General features: G+C 39.5%; 1 protein-coding gene and 1 long non-coding RNA gene across 3 annotated transcripts in view; one reads left to right on the top strand and one right to left on the bottom strand.

Moving 5' to 3' along the window:
• LOC133542854 (uncharacterized) overlaps positions 1–24,642 on the bottom strand; it is a 47,408-nt gene that overhangs the window by 17,495 nt on the left and 5,271 nt on the right. The gene's annotated exons all lie outside the window — the stretch shown is intronic.
• On the top strand, positions 259–23,449 carry sord (sorbitol dehydrogenase). Its single transcript, XM_061887731.1, has 9 exons — positions 259–470; positions 564–597; positions 6,300–6,464; positions 6,536–6,695; positions 6,793–6,911; positions 18,091–18,156; positions 18,240–18,418; positions 22,492–22,613; positions 22,770–23,449. The coding sequence occupies exons 1-9, from the start codon at positions 417–419 to the stop codon at positions 22,933–22,935; spliced, it is 1,065 nt and encodes a 354-aa protein (XP_061743715.1). The 5' UTR covers positions 259–416; the 3' UTR covers positions 22,936–23,449.

The raw sequence follows: 24,642 nt of genomic DNA, 5'->3' as shown, positions 1-24,642 counted from the left end.
GTATATAGTTGTTTATCTCCCTCGTTGAAAATCTTTGGTTTGGTCCGACTGGACGTGATAATCCGACCTCATTTTTACGGGGGAGTACTAGCTAGTATATCGAACAGCATCGAAATAAAACTAGTACTGATTTCATGATATATAAGACCATGTTCAATTTGTTATTAACTTATGAGTGTATAGTGACGTTGATCAAGTCTATGTGATTTTGAAAGCGCATTTTCTTTAACACATAAAGTCGTCCACCCCTAATGAGTGGACTATGCCGAGTACGTTTCGCCAATGGCGTATTTGTTATGGCACCAACCCACCAAACAGTCCTGGATGTACTTTGACACTCAGCAGCATGACTTTATAACCCAGTAGCTCATCCACTTTCTGCAACTTCGCTTCTTTCCACGCTTTTGACGACTGTCATGGAGTTGAAGAATCTCTCCGTGGTGCTACATTCTAAGGGAGACCTCAGACTGGTACACTCCCTCATTAAAAATGACGAATATTGTAATTTAGGTGTGTATGTGAACTCAGTCACGGGATTGATAAATATTTGTTTTTGTCCCCAGGAGACGCGACCTGTCCCCAAGCCGGGGCCAAATGGTAGGAATTACCCATTTTTTTCATTAACCGTATTTCAGACGGTAGTTTACCACTTACTCGTCACCAAAGTTCTGACTTTCAACATGTTTATTAGGAAATACATATTCACGGTCAACGTTATAGTTGTTTTAGACCAGGGGTGTCCAAAGTGCGGCCCGGGGGCCATTTGCGGCCCGCAGCTAATAGTTTAGTGGCCCACCACACTTACTGTAAATGCTATTGCAAAAAAAAAAAAAATAGAAACACTAAAAAAAGTAGAATGAGGTGAAATCTAAAGGGGAAACATTGCAATGTTGAAACAAAACTGCCGTGCAGGCTGTCTGTTTTTGTTTTGTCTTTCTTTATTTTGCTCTTAATGCCACTGATAAAAAAAAAAAACTTAAATCAATTTTTATTATAATACTGGGTTGTACTTGTATAGCGCTTTTCTACCTTTAGGGTACTCAATGCGCTTTGACACTACTTCCACATTTACCCATTCACACACACATTCACACACTGATGGAGGGAGCTGGCATCCAAGGCGCTAACCAGCACCCATCAGGAGCAAGGGTGAAGTGTCTTGCTCAGGACACAACGGGCGTGACCAGGTGGGATTTGAACCAGGGACCCTCGGGTTGCGCACATCCACTCTACCACTGCGCCACGCCGTCCCTAATCGGTCAATAATGAATTATTGACCGATTTAAGGCTCCAATTACTTCAAATATGTCACTTTATAATGTTTTATGTGGAAAATATGTTTATGTACTGTGTGGTTGCCATATAAAAACAGTGTTTTCTTTCTTTTCTTAGTTTATTTCGAACATGACATACATACAACATTATACATCAGGTAATTTCATCATTTCGCAATACACAATACATCATGTCTGAAAAGGAGTAGGAAGAAGCAAATGTTATTTAATCCTACCCCTTTTCCACTTCAGAGCGCCCACAAATATATACATTCATTCACTGACCTTCTTTACAGCAAAATAGCAAAATGACATCTGTGAGTGAGTAACACAGCAGTTTTCTAACATGTACTTAATTATTTCAGTCATTTTTAACTTACTAAGATGAAGAATATCTTATTTTCAATCAGTTTGAAAGTGTTTCTCATAATACTTCTTTTTTGTACTTTGTAAGCACTATTAATTTGAACATCCTCTTAAACTGGATCATATCCGTACAACGTTTAACTTCTTTACTCAATCCATTCCATAATTTAATTCCACATACTGATATGCTAAAAGTTTTAAGTGTTGTACGGGCATACAAATGTTTTAAGTTAGATTTTCCTCTAATGTTATATTCCTCCTCTTTAAGTTATTTGACAAAAGAGCATAAAACCAACAAAATAATAGTTTAAACCTAAAATCGACAAATGTATCTGAAGTTGATCTCGTAACTTAAAGGCCTACTGAAACCCACTACTACCGGCCACGCAGTCTGATAGTTTATATATCAATGATGAAATATTAACATTGCAACACATGCCAATACAGCCGGTTTAGTTTACTAAATTACAAATTGAAATTTCCCGCTAAGTTTCTTGTTGAAAACGTCGCTGAATGATGACGTGTATGATGACGCGTGCGCGTGACATCTCGAGTGGGAGCGGACATATTAGCGCAGCACCACTTGCGGCTAAAAGTCGTCTCTTTTCATCGCGCAATTACACAGTATTCTGGACATCTGTGTTGCTGCTTCTTTTGCAATTTGTTCAATTAATAATGGACAAGTCAATGCAGAAAGATGGAGGTGGGAAGCTTTAGCCTTTAGCCACACAAACACACAGTGTTTCCTTGTTTAAAATTCCCGGAGGTGAAGCTTTACTATGGATCAGAGCGGTCAAGCGAACATGGATCTCGACTACATGTCGACCGGCAGTTTTCGGTGAGAAAATTGTGGAAATAAGTCGCCTCTTACCGGAGATCAGCGGAGCTTCTGTCGTGCTGCAGCTGATCGTGACTTCCCTCAGAAACTGGCGTCAACACACCCGTGGACACACCCCTCCGACTATCAGGTACTATTTAATCTCACTAAAACACTAGCAACACAATAGAAAGATAAGGGATTTCCCAGAATTATCCTAGTAAATGTGTATAAAAATATCTGAATCGCTCCCAATGCAATCGCCTTTTTTTTCTTTTTTTTTTCTAGTCCGTCACTCTAAATTCCTAATCCACATATCGTTCATCCTCGCTCAAATTAATGGGAAAATTGTCGCTTCCTCGGTCCGAATAGCTCTTGCTGCTGGAGGTTCACATTATAAACAATGTGAGGAGCCCTCAAACCGGTGGCGTCATCGTCTGCTACTTCCGGTAAAGTCAAGGCTTTTTTTACTAGCGACCAAAAGTTGCGAACTTTATCGTCGATGTTCTCTACTAAATCCTTTCAGCAAAAATATGGCAATATCGCGAAATGATCAAGTATGACACATAGAATGGACCTGCTATCCACGTTTAAATAAGAAAATCTCATTTCAGTAGGCCTTTAGGGCTCCAATTACTTCAAATATGTCACTTTATAATGTTTTATGTGGAAAATATGTGCATATACTGTGTGGTTGCCACATAAAAACAGTGTTTTCTTTGACAAAAGAGCATAAAACCAACAAAATAATAGTTTAAACGTAAAATCGACAGATATATCTGAAGTTGATCTCGTAACTTAAGTGTTGTAAGTAAAACAAATAATAATAAAAATGTATCACTTTATGAGTGGGGGACCTTTTGGATCCCAAAGATATTTAGTGGGATTTTATTTATTTTTTTACTGTGATTACACAAAAATAATAATACATTTGAATCAATGGTGTCCTGCATTATTGATCTTTTTAGGGCTCCAATTACTTCAGATCAAACATTGCTTTCTGAATGGGGGAAATACTGCATATTTCAGTTTTGCTCTAAAAAACAAAGTTGTCTTTGACTGAAAAGGCATACAACCTTTTCTCTAACTTTATATCAACCTGATGTTGATATAGAGATTTATTGTAAGCGTTACATAAAACATTGAAATAATAATTTTGATTTATTTTTAACATGTTAATGACGGAGACCCTCTATGGCAGTGGTTCTTAACATTATTGGAGGTACCGAACCCCAATAGTTTCAGATGCACATTCACTGAACACTTCTTGGTGGAAAATACAATGTTTTGTTTTTATAATTAAAGACAAATGTATGTGTTTTTGGTAACACTTTATTATGGAGAACATATTCTTAGTAACAAAGACTTAATTTAAAGATTTTTTGACACTAGGGGAACATATTCTAAGAAACAAGGACTTAATTTGGAGTTATTTGGTTAAGGTTAGGGTTATAATGAGGCCGTGCCGAATAAAGCAATAATTAGTACTTAATGATGACTACTTAAGAGCCAATATGTTACAAAGTTGCATGTTAATAAGCCACTAATCAATGGTGAATATGTTCCCATACTAAAGTGTTACCATGTTGCACAAAATGAACCGTGTATGAACATCACCTTGTTCAGAGAACAAAACCGACACAGTGCATAAACACACCTGCAAATCAGTGTGACTTCTGCTGTTGCCTCATCCGTAACCCGCCGATAGGTAGAAGTTTTTATTGACACGATGAGTCGGGTGTGTTTTGACCTCCGCCGAACCCCTGATGCCGACTCACTGAACCCCTAGGGTTCGATCGAACCCAGGTTAAGAACCCATGCTCTATGGTCCCTGTGAGTCCTAAAGGTAAAAAAAAAAGAATCCATATATTTTGTTATGGTTTAAAAATTAAAAATATCAAAACGGCCCCCGCATGGTTTAATTTTTCCATGTGTGGCCCTCAGTGGTAAAAGTTAGGACACCCCTGTTTTAGACGTACTTAATAATGTCAGTCATTAATGTAGCATTTATACAAGTCAACCTGTCCAAAAAGGAGTGCACTAGTAGGGAGAAGCAGCTGCATGCACTTTTCCATCTATTACTGACATCCATCCATCCATTTCTACCACTTGTCCCTTTTGGGGTCGCTGGCGCCTATCTCAGCTGCATTCGGGCGGTAGGCAGGGTACACCCTGGACAAGTCGCCATCTCACCGCAGTCTATTACTGACAGTTACTGGGAATTTAAATAATATGTTCCAGGGCCAAACTGTTGCTTCTTGATTCTGTATATGGTTGTTTCTTGCCACATCATACTTCAAATTGTGCAGCTTCATTACAGCACATATTTTTTGGGGGGGTGTTTAAAGTCTAAATTAAGTAATTTCAAACATACAAAAGGCTAAATAATCTAATAATACATAAATACAACAGTACTATAGCCACGAGGGGAGACCAAACCAATCAGAGCATGCGGTTCTATATCATCACCACTGATTGGCTCAGCCTCAAGCAGCATTACTGTATTGAATTAAAAGACTGAAGGTGAATAAAGGATGCAATTTAATTTGTAGAGGGGTTTCATAATGGTGAAAACCTTATTTAAAAGACCGTAAACAGTTTTTTATTCTTTAGCTACCACGAATTGATTAACGTGGACCCCGACTTAAACAAGTTGAAAAACTTATTCGGGTGTTACCATTTAGTGGTCTATTGTACGGAATATGTACTGAACTGTGCAATGTACTAATACAAGTATTAATCAATCAATCAAAAAGCTGTGACAATTTTTTTACTTTGATGAAATTAATGTATCGTGGTCATGCCTGGATCCAATAAACAACAATAAATGATAGGTTAATTGGCAGCTCTAAATTGGCCCTAATTGATGAATGTGACTGGGAATGTTGTCTATCTGTGTTGGCTCTGCGATAAGGTGGCGACTTTTCCAGGGTGTACCCATACTTGCCAACCCTCCCGATTTTCCCGGGAGACTCCCGAATTTCATTGCCCGTCCCAAAAATCTCCTGGGGTAAACATTCTCCCGATTTCCACAAGGACAACAATATTGGGGGCGTGCCTTAAAAACACTACCTTTAGGGTCCTCTACAACCTGTCGTCACGTCCGCTTTTCCTCTGTACAAACAGCGTGCCGGACCAAACACATAATATATGCGACACACATTAGTGAATGCAAGACATTCTTGATCAACAGCCATACAGGTCACACTGAGGGTGGCTGTATAAACAACTGTTACAAATATGCGCCACACTGTGAACCCACACCAAAAATGAATAACTTACACATTTCGGTAGAACATCCGCACAGTAACACAACATAAACACAACAGAGCAAATACCCACAACCCCTTGCAGCACTAACTCTTCCGGAACGCTACAATATATACCCTGGCTACTACCAATTCCGCCCTCCAACTCCGCCCACCTCAACACCGCTGAACCCACCCTCTCTACCCCCTAGCCTCCCCAATCTCCCGAATTTGGAGGTTTCAAGGTTGGCAAGTTTGGGTGTACCCCGCCTTCTGCCCGAATGCAGCTGAGAGAGGCTCCAGCACCCCGCTACCCCGAACAGAACAAGCGGTAGAAAATTGATGGATGGAAATGAAGGATGACTGTATTTCTCTTTGAAGAAAGAGCCACACAAAAACATAGTTAATCTAGTGATGCTAACCGGATTGTGGACCTTTCCACACATGACATCACGCATTGTACAACATTTAAGTCATATTTTTTCCCAAAAAGCTTAGGCTGAATATCTATTGGTTCACATTTAGAGGTTGCACTTGGACCATACTGTATACTGTAGCGATTCTAACAATGGCGGTTTTGTGCTTTGCCTTCAGAGGTTTTGCTTCAGATGCACTCTGTTGGCATCTGCGGCTCAGATGTCCACTACTGGCAGCACGGCAGCATCGGAGACTTTGTGCTCACAAAGCCAATGGTGTTGGGACACGAAGCAGCGGGTCGGGTGATAAAAGTCGGCTCGGCGGTCAAACACCTTCAAGTGGGTGAGTGAGCTGAAATATTCCTGCAAATTTTGTGTAACGCCACACATTTGGTCATCCTCATTATTTTTCAGGCGACCGAGTTGCCATCGAACCAGGTGTGCCCCGAGAGACGGATGAGTTTTTCAAAAACGGACGCTACAATTTGTCTCCCACCATCTTTTTCTGTGCCACCCCGCCGGATGATGGCAACCTGTGCAGATACTACACACACAATGCCAACTTCTGTTACAAGTAACCGCTAAAATGGCCTAACAATGCTCTTGTGGTCTAAATGCAACGCTCTTACTTAATCTTTTCCACACATCCTCCTTTTTTTTCTCCTCTTCAGGTTGCCTGATAATGTGACATTTGAGGAGGGTGCTCTGATCGAACCGTTGTCTGTGGGCATCCACGCATGTCGCAGGGCCGGCGTGACCCTCGGCAGCACCGTACTCGTCTGTGGCGCAGGTACAACTATCATCAAAACAAGTCACTCACTAGTTTTTCTGGCAATAGTCCACCCCTGTAGCATGGGGTAATCATATTAAATCGTTTGACTGGATCATGTCAGCACTTGTAAGGAATCCAGATTGACATTTAGTGGGGGTTATTAAAAAATAGCTGTGTAAAGGAAGTAGCTGTTTCTTTGGGCAGGCATTAGCCAAAGGGGACTCGCAATTAACTTGTTATCAGAAACAGTCTGACTCATCATAAAATAGATGGCGCTATAACCATCACGCAGCATTTTAACACACCCACAGGGCTACTTTTTATATTTTTTTATTGAGTTTAGTTTATTTCAAACATGGCAACACTTATTAAATAATAAATCAAACGTAATCTCATATCATTTTTCTTTACATCCTGTCCGAAAAGGAGTAGGAAGAAGCAAGGCTGAATTAATTCTACCCATTTCCCACAGCACATTGTTTACAAATACTTATGCTCATTCACGGTCTTCTTTTTGTAACACAATTACATCAGTGAACGATTAGTACTGCAGTTCCTGCAATATATAATTAAGTCAGTCATGATTAACATACTGAGATGAAGAATAACTAGTTTTCAATAAGTTTGAAGCTATTTCTCACAATTTTTCTTCCTTGTACTTTGAAAGCACTTTTTTTTTGAACAGCCTCTTAAACTGGATCATAACACTACATTGCTTAACTTCTTTGCTTAAATCCATTCCATAATGTACTTCCACATACTGATATGCTAAAAGTCTTAAGTGTTGTTCGTGCATACAAATACTTTAAGTTAGTTTTTCCTCATAGGTTATATTTCTCCTTTTTTGTTGAGAATAATTGTTGTACATTCTTGGGTAGCAGGTTTTAGTTTGCTTTGTGCATAATTTTAGCGGTTTGCAAATTAACCAAATCGTTGAACTTCCGTATTTTTGAATCAATAAATAAAGGGTTTTTTATGTTCTCTATATCCAGCATTATGTATTATTCTAACTTATCTTTTTTTTACAATGGTTCGTGAATGAAGTGCACTACTACTAATGCTTTTACCACTTTTGTCTTTGCTAATTCAGTGTAGAAACATTGCCTTTTTCATTGGATTTGGTTGTTAGCTATGTGTCCAACTCCAACTTTAAAAAGGTGAATTGCACTTTGTCAGGCCCCTACCTTCACACTTGTACAACTTGGGTGTACAGGTGGTATAGCTCCTGAAGTCACTGAGGTAGGCAGCCCCTTGACGACAATAAGGTGGAAATCATTCAGGGGGTAAACTAACAAAATAAAAGTAAAATAAAGTACCGTATTTTTCGAATTATAAATTGCTCCGGAGTATATGACGCACCGGCCGAAAATGCATAATAAATAAAGAAAAAAATATATACACGTCGCACTGGAGTATAAGTCGCATTTTCGGGGGAAATTTATTTGATAGAATCCTACACCAAGAATAGACATTTGAAAGGCAATTTAAAATAAATAAAGAATAGTGACCATCAGGCTGAATAAGTGTACGTTATATGACGCATAAATAACCAACTGAGAACGTGCCTGGTATGTTAACGTAACATATTATGGTAAGAGTCATTCAGATAACTATAACATATGGAACAGTGGTCCAGAAATAATGATTTGTCTTTGTTAGAAATATAGCTTGGTCAAATTGTTTCAACAAAGTGCAGATTGGATTTTAACCTATTTAAAACATGTCATCAAAAATCTCAAATTAATCTTAATCAGGAAAAATTACTAATTATGTTTTTTTATTTTTCAAAAAGATTCGAATTAGCTAGTTTTTTGCTTAATTTTTTGCGGTTGAATTTTGAATTTTAAAGAGTCGAAATTGAAGATAAACTATGTTTCAAAATCTAATTTGAATTTTTTTCGTGTTTTTCCTCTTTTAAACCGTTCAATTAAGTGTTTTTTTCATCATTTATTATCTAAAAAAAACCTTCCGTAAAAGGAAAAAAAATGTACGACGGAATGAAAGACAGAAATACCCATTTTTATATATATATAGATTTATTTATCGAAAGTAAATTGAGCATATTGGCTATTTCTGGCAATTTATTTAAGGGTGTATCAAACTGGTTGCCATTCGCATTAATCAGTACCCAAGGAGTAGCTCTTGCTTTCAAAAAGGTTGGTGACCCCTGATATAGAATATGCTATACGTTTACCAAACAATCTGTCACTCCTATTCGATAAATCCGATGAAATCTTCTTCCTCGATGTCGCTTCTTAAACAATTCTGCCAACTCCAAAGGTGTGCGCCGCTTCCTCTTGTCCTTTTCTGCTGCATATTTCACTACGTCCAGCTTGTAATCTGCAGTACATGATTTCCTTTTCAGTCCAATTTTTGTTCAGCCCTTTTCAGTTTTTATAAGTTACTGCCAACGATGAAATTATTAATTTTAATAGCTACGGCAGTAGCATATCGTATATATCAGTTAGCATTTCATGACCCACAATGCACTTCTGCCATGACCCTCCCCCGCCGAATTCTTATTGGTTGACGTGTATGTGACGATTGCTGACATTTTCTTCGTCTTTTCCGCGAATGAGATTAATATTATATGATATTTTACGGTAATGTGTCAAAAATTTCACACATAAGTCTCTCCGGAGTATTAGTCGCACCCCCGGCCAAACTATGAAAAAAACTGCGACCTACAGTCCGAAAAATACGGTATTCAACAACATTCCTTTTAAAGGGGAACTGCACAAGTGCTTTTTGTTTTCGTTCTAGCCAGTCCCAGGTCCGATATGGCTGTCAAAGCGTCCCAACTTGTTGGAATACATAGTCACACTTCTTCTGTGCAGGTGAGATGTTTTATTTATGATCTAGAATAAATGTTGAGGGAGCAAGGAAGTGAAGAAGCAGCAGATCACTCGATGATGTAAGGATAGGTACACCTGGAAGTGATCATGGCGCCGCTTTAAATAGTTTGTCTGCGTTAACGTTTATAATAATAATACCACTAATACTTGGTTAATATTCAGGTCACAAAATGTAAGTTGAGTATTGTCGGCGCTTTTTGATTGGTTATCTATCTGATTTTATGGGCAGAATATTGGAGCTCCCATTGGCTCCGCTGTAAGAGAGCGTCAAAAATAAAATGTGTCCTCTTCACTTGCTCCCAGGTGTACATATATTTCGGCGTAGAACACATTCAACACACACATTTTTGTTTTGGCGTCACCTGTGAGAATTTCAACTTCCTCGTCTCACAAGGAAAAGCATCTGATTAGCTAACTAACATCCTCTTTCATAGATGTACATTATTAAAGAACTGTAACAGGATACATTTCGAACTTGTCCCACCCATCTACAAGACGAAATTAAATATGGTTGGATTTCATTTCTGACTACATTTTCGTCTCGTTTTTATTCCTCAGGACGGAGGGGTTTGTGTTTCTGCGGACTCGTGTAGCCTGAAACAGCTGTGGCAGAGATGAGGGAAGATATTAGTGTACCGTGTCCCTTTTTCAGTGCATTTCTGCGCTACTGTTGATAATTTTGTCAACTGTTAATTTTGTGAGTATGTTAAAAAGTATGTTCTCAACTAAAAATGATGATTTGAGGCGGCCATGCTTGCCCTTGCGTACAGCCGGCCTTGCAAGCACACATAGAGTATGTTTTTCTTTTTTTATGCAGTCTAACTCGTAAGTAAACGTGAATGAAAGTCAGCTATGTCAACACTGCAGCTGCACAAGGTATGTCTACTGTAGCTGTTTAAAGTGCATGGTTAGAGTTAACTTAGTTGTTAATCATCCTCCATTAGAAGTAGTAGTTGACCTTTGTGTGTGTTTACCTACCTGGTACATGTTTATGTGTTCTGTCTCATGGGATTCAAGATTGCCACTATGTAGGGTACGAGGTGGGCACACATTTAAACTGTATTTTGAAACACCTACACTAGGCTATTTGTGCTGTGAGTAACTTTTGCGACATTCCCCTTCCATCTCCTGGCCATTGCTACTTTTGCGCATTCGTGCCCCCTCCCATTTGCATGTCCTATTATTTTTGTTCTGTTGTTTTACTGCTTGATTTTTTTATTATTTTGGGTCTTTCTATTTCGAGCGGTAATTCTAGGACTCCGCTACATGCATGCGTTTATGTGCATGGAATTATGCTGGGACCCAGACCACCTCTGCCTGTTGTACCAAAAGACGATGAGTGGGCCCTGCTTTGGCACGCATCAGTGCTCTCACATGAGCTAAGCCGCTCTAAATATTGAATGTGCCAAGTTTTATGCTGCCGATTCCGATAACAATCATCCATGTTTGAGATTGGTCGATACGATCGCATGTTTTAACTGTATATTTTTAAAATACTTGTGTGATATGCTATTGCCAGGTTAGCAATGTCAACACAATATTTAAACTAGTTCTTCAATTCCTTGTGTTACATACAATTGTTGGATCAAAACATAATCAATAGTACACGATAACCAAACAAAAGCCAAAGATACTACCAATTACATTTTAAAATCCTTTGGTTTTTGCTTTCAAAGTCTTCTATTTCCAGATAATTATTCACTGAGTTTGTAAACATTAAAAAAGATAATTTTGAGAAAATAAAAAATATTGAAATAACCACTCCCGTATTAATCATATACTGATACAATTTATGGATAGATCCGCTCTCCCCTTTACGTGTTGTGTACTGACTGTGACAATGCTGACACACTAAAATTTGTTATATTATCCTCCCTAGACGCGTTAATTTACTTCTAAAGTTCCTGTTAATATCTGCTTGCTTTCTGCTACTCCGTGGTTCCATCTACGCTTCCTTAAGTTTATTAATTACTTATTTCTTGGTGGGTTTTTTTAAACTAGTTTAACTATTAGCTTAGCTATAAACATGTCTGCTCCTAGTTTGCCCTCGGTGTGTAACATCAGGGTTTCCCCCAACTTGCCAATTACCTGTAGCGCTGGGGGCAGGGCTAGCAGCATGGTCAGAATGATGTCATCATTTAATTTGCATAACCTTCAATGATGCAAAAAGTTTTATTAAGAAGGCTAAACCGGGGCAGCACGGTGGAACAGGGATTAGTGCGTCTGCCTCACAATACGAAGGTCCTGAGTAGTCAGGGTTCAATCCCGGGCCTGGGATCTTTCTGTGTGGATTTTGCATGTGGGTTCCCTCCGGGTACTCCGGCTTCCTCCCACCTCCAAAGACATGCACCTGGGGATAGGTTGATTGGCAACACTAAATTGGCCCTAGTGTGTGAATGTGAGTGTGAATGTTGTCTGTCTATCTGTGTTGGCCCTGCGATGAGGTCCAGGGTATACCCCGCCTTCCGCCCGATTGTAGCTGAGATAGGCACCAGCGCCTCCCATGACTCCAAAGGGAATAAGCAGTAGAAAATGGATGGGTGGAAGAAGGCTAGATTAATGTATTTACATTTAAAAACAAATCTGTGTTATTAGTAATGCGTATTAACATTTAAAAAAAAATATTATGTTGTTTTGCTCTATTTTTCAAACTATTATTATTGTAGGTTGTAACACAGGCTGTATACCATGGTGGCTGCTGTTCTTTCAAGTAAAGGAAGGTAATATTTAGCTAGTGTCGAAACATGAGTACAATCTCCAATTCACAGCAGGTTACGTTGGTAAACAGCCTCTGGTGTGTTAGAACAAGCCTGGTAAGGGAGGTCGGCAAGTCAGATCCATAACTTCAGGACAATGATTGGCTCTAAGAGCAGGGCGAGTCAGGCATGAGTGCAAAGCAGGGCTTGTATGCGTGCCTTGGTTGGAGAAGCCACCGCCTTATCCCCAAGCTGCCAGCCGCTAGAGCCAAAGTTTTGGGTGAAGCAGACGTGCGGGCAGTGATTTGCTTTTATTGCTAAGGCTCCAGACCAGGAATGTCAAACATGCGGCCCGCGGGTCTGATGCTACAGATTCAATCCGGCCCGCAAGATGAGTTTGCCAAGTGTAAAATACAGCTGCATTTTCAAATTAAAGAAACTGCTGTTCTAAATGAGTCCACTGGATGTCGCAATAGTAATCCTGATAGGCAAACAAGTTTTTACCAGGGTGAGCAAGTTTACCAAGCAAGAGTTACAGGGTAAAGCGGGGCTGTAACTCCTCCACCTTGACCCAATGTTAAACAAACAATTAGTAACCCCACTTAAAATGCTGCATGAGGTACTGCACATTGATAGAGTTCTGTGAAAATGATTGTCTTCTGTGCAAATTTAAAGAAAGGGAACAGTGTGTTATTTACTGCAATACTGTCAGTCTTTTAAGTTTTTTTTTTTAATTGTTCACCCAGTGCACAGTTTTTATTGTTCTATAAATACTCAGTTTGTATGGTTTGTTGATGTATGGAAATGACACATGGGGGAGTTGATATATAAAATAGTTTTTATTTATGCTTTATTTGGTTTTTGGCAATTTAAAATAAATAATGATGCTCTATGACTTAAAGGCCTACTGAAACCCACTACTACCCACCACACAGTCTGATAGTTTATATATCAATGATGAAATATTAACATTGCAACACATGCCAATACGGCCTTTTTAGTTTACTAAATTACAATTTTAAATTTCCCGGGAGTTTCGTCTCGAAAACGTCGTGTAATGATGACGTGTACGCGTGACGTCACGGGCTTTTAGGAAGTATGAGCGCTGCACACACACACAGCTAAAAGTCGTCTGCTTTAACGGCATAATTAGACAGTATTTTGGAGATCTGTGTTTCTGAATCTTTTGCAATTTTTTCAATTAATATTGGAGAAGTCCCAGTAGAAAGATGGAGTCGGGAAACTTTAGCCTTTAGCCACACAAACACACAGTGATTCCTTGTTTGAAATTCCTGGAGGTGAAGCTTTCCTATGGATCAGAGCGCGGTCAAGCAACCATGAATCACGACGGAATGTCAACCAGCAGTTTTCGGTGAGAAAATTGTGGTAAAAAGTAGCTTCTTACCGGAGAAAAGCTGAGCTTGTGCCGTCCATAAAGCTGCCATCAACTCCCCTGAGACATTGGCGTCAAAACACTCGTGGACGTACACCTCTGACTATAATCAATCAATCAATCAATGTTTACTTATATAGCCCTAAATCACTAGTGTCTCAAAGGGCTGCACAAACCACTAGACATCCTCGGTAGGCCCACATAAGGGCAAGGAAAACTCACACCCAGTGGGACGTCGGTGACAATAATGACCGAGTGGGACGTCGGTGACAATGATGACTATGAGAACCTTGGAGAGGTGGAAAGCAATGGATGTCGAGCGGGTCTAACATGATACTGTGAAAGTTCAATCCATAATGGATCCAACACAGTCGCGAGAGTCCAGTCCAAAGCGGATCCAACACAGCAGCGAGAGTCCCGTTCACAGCGGAGCCAGCAGGAAACCATCCCAAGCGGAGGCGGATCAGCAGCGCAGAGATGTCCCCAGCCGATACACAGGCGAGCAGTACATGGCCACCGGATCGGACCGGACTCCCTCCACAAAGGACAGTGGGACATAGAAAAAAAAGAAAAGAAACGGCAGATCAACTGGTCTAAAAAGGGAGTCTATTTAAAGGCTAGAGTATACAAATGAGTTTTAAGGTGAGACTTAAATGCTTCTACTGAGGTGGCATCTCAAACTGTTACCGGGAGGGCATTCCAGAGTACTGGAGCCCGAATTGAAAAACCTCTACAGCCCGCAGACTTTTTTTGGGCTTTGGGAATCACTAATAAGCCGGAGTCCTTTGAACGCAGATTTCTTGCCGGGACATATGGTACAATACAATCGGCAAGATAGGATGGAGCTAGACCGTATAGTATTTTATACGTAAGTAGTAAAACCTTAAAGTCACATCTTAAGTGCACAGGAAGCCAGTGCAGGTGAGCCAGTACAGGTGTAATGTGATCAAACTTTCTTGTTCTTGTCAAAAGTCTAGCAGCCGCATTTTGTACCAGCTGTAATCTTTTAATGCTAGACATGGGGAGACCCGAAAATAATACGTTACAGTAATCGAGACGAGACGTAACAAACGCATGGATAATGATCTCAGCGTCTTTAGTGGACAGAATGGAGCGAATTTTAGCGATATTGCGGCGATGAAAGAAGGCCGTTTTAGTAACGCTTTTAATGTGTGCCTCAAAGGAGAGAGTTGGGTCGAAGATAATACCCAGATTCTTTACCGTGTCGCCTTGTTTAATTGTTTGGTTGTCAAATGTTAGAGTTGTATTATTAAATAGAGTTCGGTGTCTAGCAGGACCGATAATCAGCATTTCCGTTTTTTTGGCGTTGAGTTGCAAAAAGTTAGCGGACATCCATTGTTTAATTTCATTAAGACACGCCTTCAGCTGACTACAATCCGGCATGTTGGTCAGCTTTAGGGGCATGTAGAGTTGGGTGTCATCAGCATAACAGTGAAAGCTAACACCGTATTTGCGTATGATGTCACCTAGCGGCAGCATGTAGATGCTGAAGAGTGCAGGGCCAAGGACCGAACCCTGGGGAACTCCACACGTTACCTTAACGTAGTCCGAGGTCACATTGTTATGGGAGACACACTGCATCCTATCAGTAAGATAAGAGTTAAACCAAGACAGGGCTAAGTCTGACATACCAATTCGTGTTTTGATACGTTCTAATAAAATATTATGATCGACAGTATCAAAAGCAGCGCTAAGATCGAGGAGCAGCAACATAGATGACGCATCAGAATCCATCGTTAGCAATAGATCATTAGTCATTTTTGCGAGGGCTGTCTCCGTGGAGTGATTTGCCCTGAAACCGGATTGAAAGGTTTCACATAGATTGTTAGACGCTAAGTGTTCATTTAACTGCTCCGCAACAATTTTTTCGAAGATTTTTGAAATAAAGGGAAGGTGAGACACCGGTCGGTAGTTTACCATGAGGTCAGGATCGAGGTTAGGTCTTTTAAGAAGAGGATGAATAACCGCTTTTTTGAATGCTAGGGGAACAGTGCCCGAGGAAAGTGATAAGTTTATAATATTTAGCACTGATGGACCTAATAATACAAAGAGCTCCTTGATCAGTTTCCCAGGAAGAGGGTCAAGTAAACATGTTGTTTGTTTTATTCCATTTACACGTTGTAACAATTCCTCTAATGTTATTTCCTCAAAACGAGAGAAACTATTTTGGAGGGCAGTATCCGCCGTATATACAATCGTGTCAGTGTTAATAGAACCCAGTTGTAGCTGGGACGCATTATCTTTAATCTCCTTTCTAATGACTTCAATTTTCTTACTAAAGAATTGCATAAAGTCATCAGCTGAGTGGGTGGAGCTACTGGAAGGAGTTCCATGTTGGGTTAGCGATGCTACTGTGCTAAATAAAAATTTAGGATCGTTTTTATTACGGTGGATGAGATTTGAGTAATATTTAGCTTTAGCTAAGGTAAGCATGCGTTTATAAGTTATTAAACCATCACTCCATGCTTGATGGTGCACCTCAAGTTTAGTCGTGCGCCATTTGCGTTCCAGCTTTCTGCATAATAATTTCTGAGCTCTAGTTTCTTCTGTAAACCAAGGGGTGCGCTTTTTTGGAGCCTTTTTTAACTTTAGCGGTGCTATGTTATCAATGGTTTCGCGCAGGGCGTCGTTAAAGTTGTTAGTGAGGTTATCAATAGAGCCCACATACTTTGGGAATGGTGCCATTACCGAGGGCAGTAGGTCAGCAAGAGTTGTCGTTGTGGCCATATTAATGTTGCGGCTGCTATAGCAGTTATTATTATTATTAGTTTGACGAACATGCGTCTAAACCTCGAATTTTATGAGGTAATGATCGGACAATACTTTAGTATACGGGAGTATCGTAACTTTGGAAACGGTGATACCCCTGACTAAGGTACTATTTAACTCACTAAAACACTAGCAACACAATAGAAAGATAAGAGATTTCCCAGAATTATCCTAGTAAATGTCTCTAAAAACATTGGAATCCGTCCCAATGCAATCGCGTTTTTTTTTTCTAACTTTTTTTTTTTTTTTAATTTTTTTTTTTTTTTTTTTTTTCTAGTCCATCGCTATCAATATCCTCAAACACTAATCTTTCATCTTCGCTCAAATTAATGGGGAAATTGTCGTTTTCTCGGTCCGAATAGCACTTTTTGTTGGAGGGTCCCATTAAAATCAATGTGAATATGTGAGGAGTGAAGTGAAGTGAATTATATTTATATAGCGCCCCCACACGTGTGACGTCATCGTCTGCGACTTCCGGTAGAGGCAGGGCTTTTCTCTTAACACCGAAAGTTGCAAACCTTATCGTGGATATTATCTACTAAATCCTTTCAGCAAAAATATGGCAATATCGCGAAATGATCAAGTATGACACATAAAATGGACCTGTTATCCCCGTTTGAATAAGAAAATCTCATTTCAGTAGGCCTTTAAAGTTTAAATGCTTTGTAGATACACTGAGATTAAATCTAAATTCATTGTGTTTTTCATGGTGTTTTTGAAACCGCACCAATTTTTCCTCAGAATTTTCAACTTACTTGAAGTGTTTTGTCAAAAGGATTATTTGTGATGTGTGGATTTTCAGAATGTGCTTGTTCTATTTTGGGCAGAAGTAAAACAAAGAAAACAATCTTAAGTTGTCATAGTTTTATTTTTAAGTTATTATGCAATGATTTTACCCGCCTACATAGGAATACATTGAAGCTAATGTGAATTTGACAACCCTGCTCCAGAGAATTGCATGGGTCTTCCTAAAGGTAGAACGTTTTTCGGTGGCCCAATTTTTTTGATGCGGCGTTAGTCAATAGTGTGTAAATAACGGGCTACATATCCATTCATACAACGTATTACTTGAATTTATTTCCATGTAAAATACCCTCATTTTTAAAGGTGTGGCGGATTTTACCTTGCCATGGCGATCAGTTTCACGAAAGGAACCCTGAACATGTCTAATCTCGTGCTCCAGTGATAATGTTACATTATAATGATACTCTGATGCAGTTTTTTGGAAGTTGCGCCACACGGTGTATGGGGACGCACTATTAGCTGCTAGCCGATTGCAGCTGGGTGACTAAAAAATACAAATGAATACAGTCCTTATGATCAACAGTAAAAGACATTTATCGGCAATGGTGATCACATACTTTTTCAACCGATGCTGATCGGTGGCTGATCGATTAGCACATCACTACTAAAGAAAGAAAGCTTGTGCTCGTGTGCTAATTAGTTTTTTTCTTATTCAACAGGACCAATTGGCTTAGTCTGTCTGCTTGTGGCCAAAGCAATGGGAGCTGCCCAGGTTGTCATTACAGGTGAACACCATCATCCTTGTAACAAAAAACAACAACACACAAAGCTATTTTTTTCTCTCCAACCGCCACTTTATCACACTCAGATCTATTCCCCGAGCGTCTGGCCATGGCCAAAGAGTTGGGTGCTGACTTCCAGTTGGTGGTGAAGAGAGGGGATGGACCTCAGCAGTTGGCCAAGAGCGTTGAGGACATGCTGGGAGCTCAGTCGCACATTACCATTGAATGTAGTGGTGTTGAGAGCAGTATTCAAACTGCCATCTATGTAAGTACACAAAGTACTGCTTCTTGTGTAGATTACTACCGGAGTTTATGTCAACAACATGTCTAAATTGGCCAACTCTTAAGGTTTCGGTCTACTCTGTTCCTATTACTTAAGGAGACATTAATGACCCATATGGTCGACCACTTTTGTCGACATAAAAGTGGTCGACATAAAATTTGTGGATCCATTGACGTGCATTATAGTATTATCAACGTCGTCATTATTGCTTGGGTTTTTTCAAAAGTCGATTAGTGGTTATGTCAAAATAGAAGTGAAGTTTATTTTTAAAGCTTCAGCACAGGACCAGAAGTCATTTGTCAGCAGTTGTTTTTATCCCCTTTTCCGCTACAAAGTCTCTAACAACATTTCTGAGATTGTTAGCGACCAAAATAGAGATTTCTGCGTGTACAAAATAATTTCTTATCGCCCATTCTCTTTATATCTCTGGCAAAACATTACAAGTAAATCTGCAATCAATATCTGTATTTGGTCATATCTAAAACAGCTTATGTCGACAGTCAATCCAAGGGGCGTTGACTCAAACGGCTTCCACTCAATCCACTGTATTATTATTTAGTCTACCAGTTTCACACTTCATCTATTTGATACAATTGCTATAGTGGACACACTTATTATCATGCCAACTTCAACACCTTTGATGCAGGACTACATTCAAATTATTTTATAGTGATAAAGCATCCATCACCATGATTAGAGGTAAGGCAGGGGTGTCCAAACTTGTCCAGCCGAGAGCCACCATTTCGACAATTTGTAATATTCTAAAACAATTCAAAGTAGGAGGCTGACCCAGGATCTCCACTGGATGTGTAACAGCAGTGGAAAAGCGCTGTTCCGTGGCTGCCTTTACGCCGTCTGGCAATCCCCACGGCTGTTCTGTTGCTGCTGAACAGCTACCCCGCAGAACGTCTCAAGCTTTGCCGTCCATCAATACTCCCAGGTGGGCATCTATGACGGCACTCAATTGACTAGACTCATGGAAAAGACGTCGACAATTTTGCCTTGCACGACGACAAATTAATTTTTTAGTAGCAAAAAAAAAAAAACAGTAACATCGTCCCTGGCGAGCGTTGTATACACACACACACACACACACACACACACACACACACACACACACACACACACACACACACACACACACACACACACACACACACACACACACATCTCATTCCACTCTTGCTAACCACTCCCCTGCTTCCCCGGGCTCCATATCAGCTGGTATTTTACATAGGCCCCTATATAGCTGCCAGGGATATGCCTTTAATATGATTCTTAAATTTTAGACCTTCGGAATCAATGTGTGAAGGAGGTGGATTTACGTCTGTGTACATTTGACAAGTGTAGAATATGATCCCCTTTGAAAACGGAGTATTTTAAAATAAAATAATTTTGTGTTTGTGCGTGACTTACTGTCCAGCACAAGCAGATTTTATCTAAATTGATCCGCCATGTTGCGGACTACCGGCAAAAATAGCAGCTTTGCGTATATTTAGCACAGGGATGTGGAATGGCATCGCTACACAGGGGGGGAAACACATTGATTTGTGCATCCAGTGTAAATCCGGGGTAAGAAGTTATACAGTATATATTGTAAATAAATACCACCAGTATGTCAGCTTTGTGTTGTAAGCAGAGGTGGGTAGAGTAGCCAGAAATTGTACTCAAGTAAGAGTACTTTTACTTCAGAGATTTATTACTCAAGTAAAAGAAAGGAGTAGTCACCCAAATATTTACTTGAGTAAAAGTAAAAAGTATGTTGTGAAAAAACTACTCAAGTACTGAGTAACTGATGAGTAACCTGTTCGTTTAATGATGACGGCAACAAATAATGCACAAAAACATAAAAATAGCAATGAGCAAATTCAGAGCCAGGAATATCTCTTAAGCAATTAAAACAACATTATATATTAAATAATAATACATTAAAATAAAATAAAAAATAAGGCAAATTGAGCCACAATACCTTAACAGCACAATAGGCTCAGTAGGCATTGATTGATTGATTGATTGATTGAAACTTGTATTAGTAGATTGCACAGTACAGTACATATTCCGTACAATTGACCACTAAATGGTAACACCCCAATAAGTTTTTCAACGTTAATCAATTACTTAATAAATGACCAAGTCGAGGTGATCTACCTCATATGTACATATACATACACACATATCATATATATATATATATATATATATATATATATATATATATATATATATATATATATATATATATATATATATATATATATATATGGCTTCACGGTGGCAGAGGGGTTAGTGCGTCTGCCTCACAATACGAAGGTCCTGCAGTCCTGGGTTCAAATCCAGGCTCGGGATCTTTCTGTGTGGAGTTTGCATGTTCTCCCCGTGAATGCGTGGGTTCCCTCCGGGTACTCCGGCTTCCTCCCACCTCCAAAGACATGCACCTGGGGATAGGTTGATTGGCAACACTAAATGGTCCCTAGTGTGTGAATGTGAGTGTGAATGTTGTCTGTCCATCTGTGTTGGCCCTGCGATGAGGTGGCGACTTGTCCAGGGTGTACCCCGCCTTCCGCCCGATTGTAGCTGAGATAGGCGCCAGCGCCCCCCGCGACCCCAAAAGGGAATAAGCGGTAGAAAATGGATGGATGGATGGATATATATATATATATATATACCTTTATATATACAGTATATAATTTATATTTATTTACTTTGCCGTTTTTGTTCACATGTTAAAGGTGTTTTAATGAATATACATGCATGTTTAACATTTAGATTCATATCTTTAATGAAGACAAGAATATAAGTGTGTGTATTACCTGATTCTGATGACTTGCATTGATTGGAATCAGACAGTAGTGCTGATAACGTCCCGGTTTTCAAATGGAGGAGAAAAAAAGTTCCTCCTTCCTGTATAATACATCATGAAAGTCGTTGGTTTTTGGCATCTTATTTGTCCAGCTTCCATATTCGTTTTTACACACTTTACAAGAAATACATTTGCAGCAAACTCCGTAGCTTGCTGGTTTGCGCTGGCTTTCGGAGACCCTTATTTTGTTGGCGCAGGCGCGATGGAGCGGCACTTTTATTGTGAAGACAGGAACTGTGCGATCGGTCTTTAGGCTTTTGACGGGAAGTACGGTTGAAATAAAAAGTGTCTTTTTTCCTTTACACTTTTGATTGATTGGTTGATTGATTGAAACTTTTATTAGTAAATTGCACAGTACAGTACATTTTCCGTACAGTTGACCACTAAATGGTAACACCCCAATAAGTTTTTCAACATGTCGGGTTCAACGTGTGACGGTCACGTGACCACCTGGCTCTGTTTGATTGGTCCAACATCACCAGTGACTGCATGTGATTGGTGAAACGCAAGCATGCGTAGTTCCTACTTTGAATGCGTGTCTGACAAAAACAAAACAAACAAAGCGTGCATTAACAGATCGATAAAAAATAGTGAAGTGAAGTGAAGTGAATTATATTTATACAGCGCTTTTCTCTTAGTGACTCAAAGCGCTTTACACAGTGAAACCCAATATTTAAGTTACATTTAAACCAGTGTGGGTGGCACTGGGAGCACGTGGGTAAAGTGTCTTGCCCAAGGACACAACGGCAGTGACTAGGATGGCGGAAGCGGGAATCGAACCTGCAACCCTCAAGTTGCTGGCACGGCCACTCTACCAACCGAGCTATACCGTAAAAAAGTAGCGAGTAGCGACCTGATTGCAGATAAATGGAGCGGAGTGAAAGTAGCGTTTCTTCTCTAAATATACTCAAGTAAAAGTATGTTGCATAAAAACTACTCTTAGAAGTACAATTTATCCTAAAAGTTACTCAAGTAGATGTAACGGAGTAAATGTAGCGCGTTACTACCCACCTGTGGTTGTAAGTGACAAAGTGAGGTGCATAAAGTTTATCATTATTATTATCAACATTTCACCTTTTTTGTAACGCCCTTTAGCGCTTTTTGGATTTGTGTTAAGTTTTATTTTAAGAATGTGCCAAAGGCTAATAAACAAGCTGCAGGCTTCAAAGTAAACTGTTTTTCTGTGCTGTACCAGGCGACACGCTCAGGAGGCGTGGTGGTGCTGGTGGGCCTTGGATCCGAAATGACTAATGTTCCTCTCGTCAACGCGGCCACCAGAGAAGTTGATATCAGAGGCGTCTTCCGTTACTGCAACACGTACGTTTACTTTTCTATGCCTAAACTGATTATGTCGGATGAAACAGCTCGTGTAAATTCTCTAACTTTTTTACCACCTCCAATAATCCCACAATACTAATAGGCAAAGAGGTTGTGTCTAATAATCCATCACATGCCTTGCTTCCTGTGTTGTAGCTGGCCTATGGCAATCGCCATGTTGGCGTCAGGAAAAGTGAACGTGAAGCCTCTGGTCACTCACCGCTTCCCCCTGGAGCAGGCGGCCCAGGCGTTTGAGACCACACGCCAGGGCCTGGGGATAAAGGTCATGTTGAAGTGCGACCAGAATGACCAGAACCCTTAAAGTGACCAAACTGTGGGGGACAGTTGAGTCACATTTTGTTTTTAATCCTAAATTGAGGAAGAAACACAACTTTTGGTTTACTGAAATACTCGTAAGAGTTAATGGGGGATTTTATGTGACCAATAATCACCTTGAATGTAATTTTACATCATGAAAAAAAAATAGTGAGATTGACTTTTTTTTTTAATTTTTGTCTTGAAACACTGATTTTGCACTTTTTAAAATATTTTACTTCGACACCACATGCATTGCTTAGTTGTTACCAGAAGGGAGAACCAGAGCATCAAATTACAATCTCCACAGACTGTCAAGACTCTTTCCAACTACTTTGCTGAAAAAAACAAACAATTCAGTGAACCATTTACATTTTTATCATTTTGTAAAAAAGGTTAAAGCAGTTCAATGTGTTCAAAAGACGGATGGATTGAACACCCCTGCCATAGACTTTGTGAAGGTGACAAAATGAAAGCATCCTGCAGCAATAAACCATATAAACACCCCTTCTTCCCAATAATACCATCAACATTATTATGTTAGACATTGCTTTCACCTGTCAATATTTTTTGCCTTGAATGCTGTCACACTCAAGGGTGGGGTAATTGATTGGAATATTATTCATATTGAATTTTGACTGTGTGAAGTAGAATACAGCATGAAATGTACCTAAAATGTATACATGAAATGTTCTTAATCACTTTTATTCCAATGCAATTCAGGTTTGTATGTTAAAGAGCTGAATAGACTACTGTAGTGGCATATTTCTTAAATGTTTCATTCCTGTAAGCATTAATGGAGCCTTTATGATGCCATGAGCACAATGGCCCCTTAACAACAAACACACACATTTTCCTGCAACCTTGACATGGTAACAATGTATTTGAACTCTTTTGTGTGTAGCATTTAAGTAAACTTTATCTTCTATATAAATCATAAACCCCACTCATGTATCCCATCAGCTATGAATTTTTAGAAGCAAAATAATATCTCAATGAAATAATTGTTGGTAGGTTTAAGAATAGTTTGATTGCTCCAAATTGATATATATGTGAAGCTTAGGAGAATCTATATCAGCGGTAACCTTAGAGTTGTTGTTATTTTTTTGTGATAATCTCAGGTTTTGCTGAATTCTTAGTTTTCCACTGATACATTATACAAGTGTATACAAATAGGAGGGCTGACATTGATCTTAATCACGATTAATTGCATTATTTTCATGGTTAGCTCATGTTTCATCATGTGAATATTTATGTTCTGCATACCTCAAAGAGATATTTTTCCACATTCCAATAATGCAGGAGCAGATAACTGTGTGGTGGTTATTGGAATAAATGATCCAGACGAACACATTCTAGAATATTCTATACAATAATTTAAAAAGCAGGTTGCTGCATTAACCTTTATGCCACCATCATATTTACTACATCTTTTTGTCCTGTCCAGCCACTCAGGCAAATCATATTGTTGACATAGATGCGATGCCCTTCTGTTTTGTGTGGGATACTTCTCTTGTTGCTTTATTTGTATTTGACTTCATTAAGCGGATTTGTATTAATGTTTGGCACAGCCTGACCAGAGCAGAAGGGGAAAGAAAGAATGAAAAAAGGATGACTTGTGGGGGACAAAGAGGGATTCGACTGAGAGACAACAACAACAACATTACGACAGCAACAACAACAGAACTACCTCAGCAAATACGATATGATACAA

Source organism: Nerophis ophidion, linkage group LG25 (genome assembly GCF_033978795.1).
Source record: "Nerophis ophidion isolate RoL-2023_Sa linkage group LG25, RoL_Noph_v1.0, whole genome shotgun sequence".
Lineage (NCBI taxonomy): Eukaryota > Metazoa > Chordata > Actinopteri > Syngnathiformes > Syngnathidae > Nerophis > Nerophis ophidion.
The sequence above is the reverse complement of the archived record's forward strand: the minus strand, read 5'-3'. Positions and strand labels throughout refer to the sequence as shown.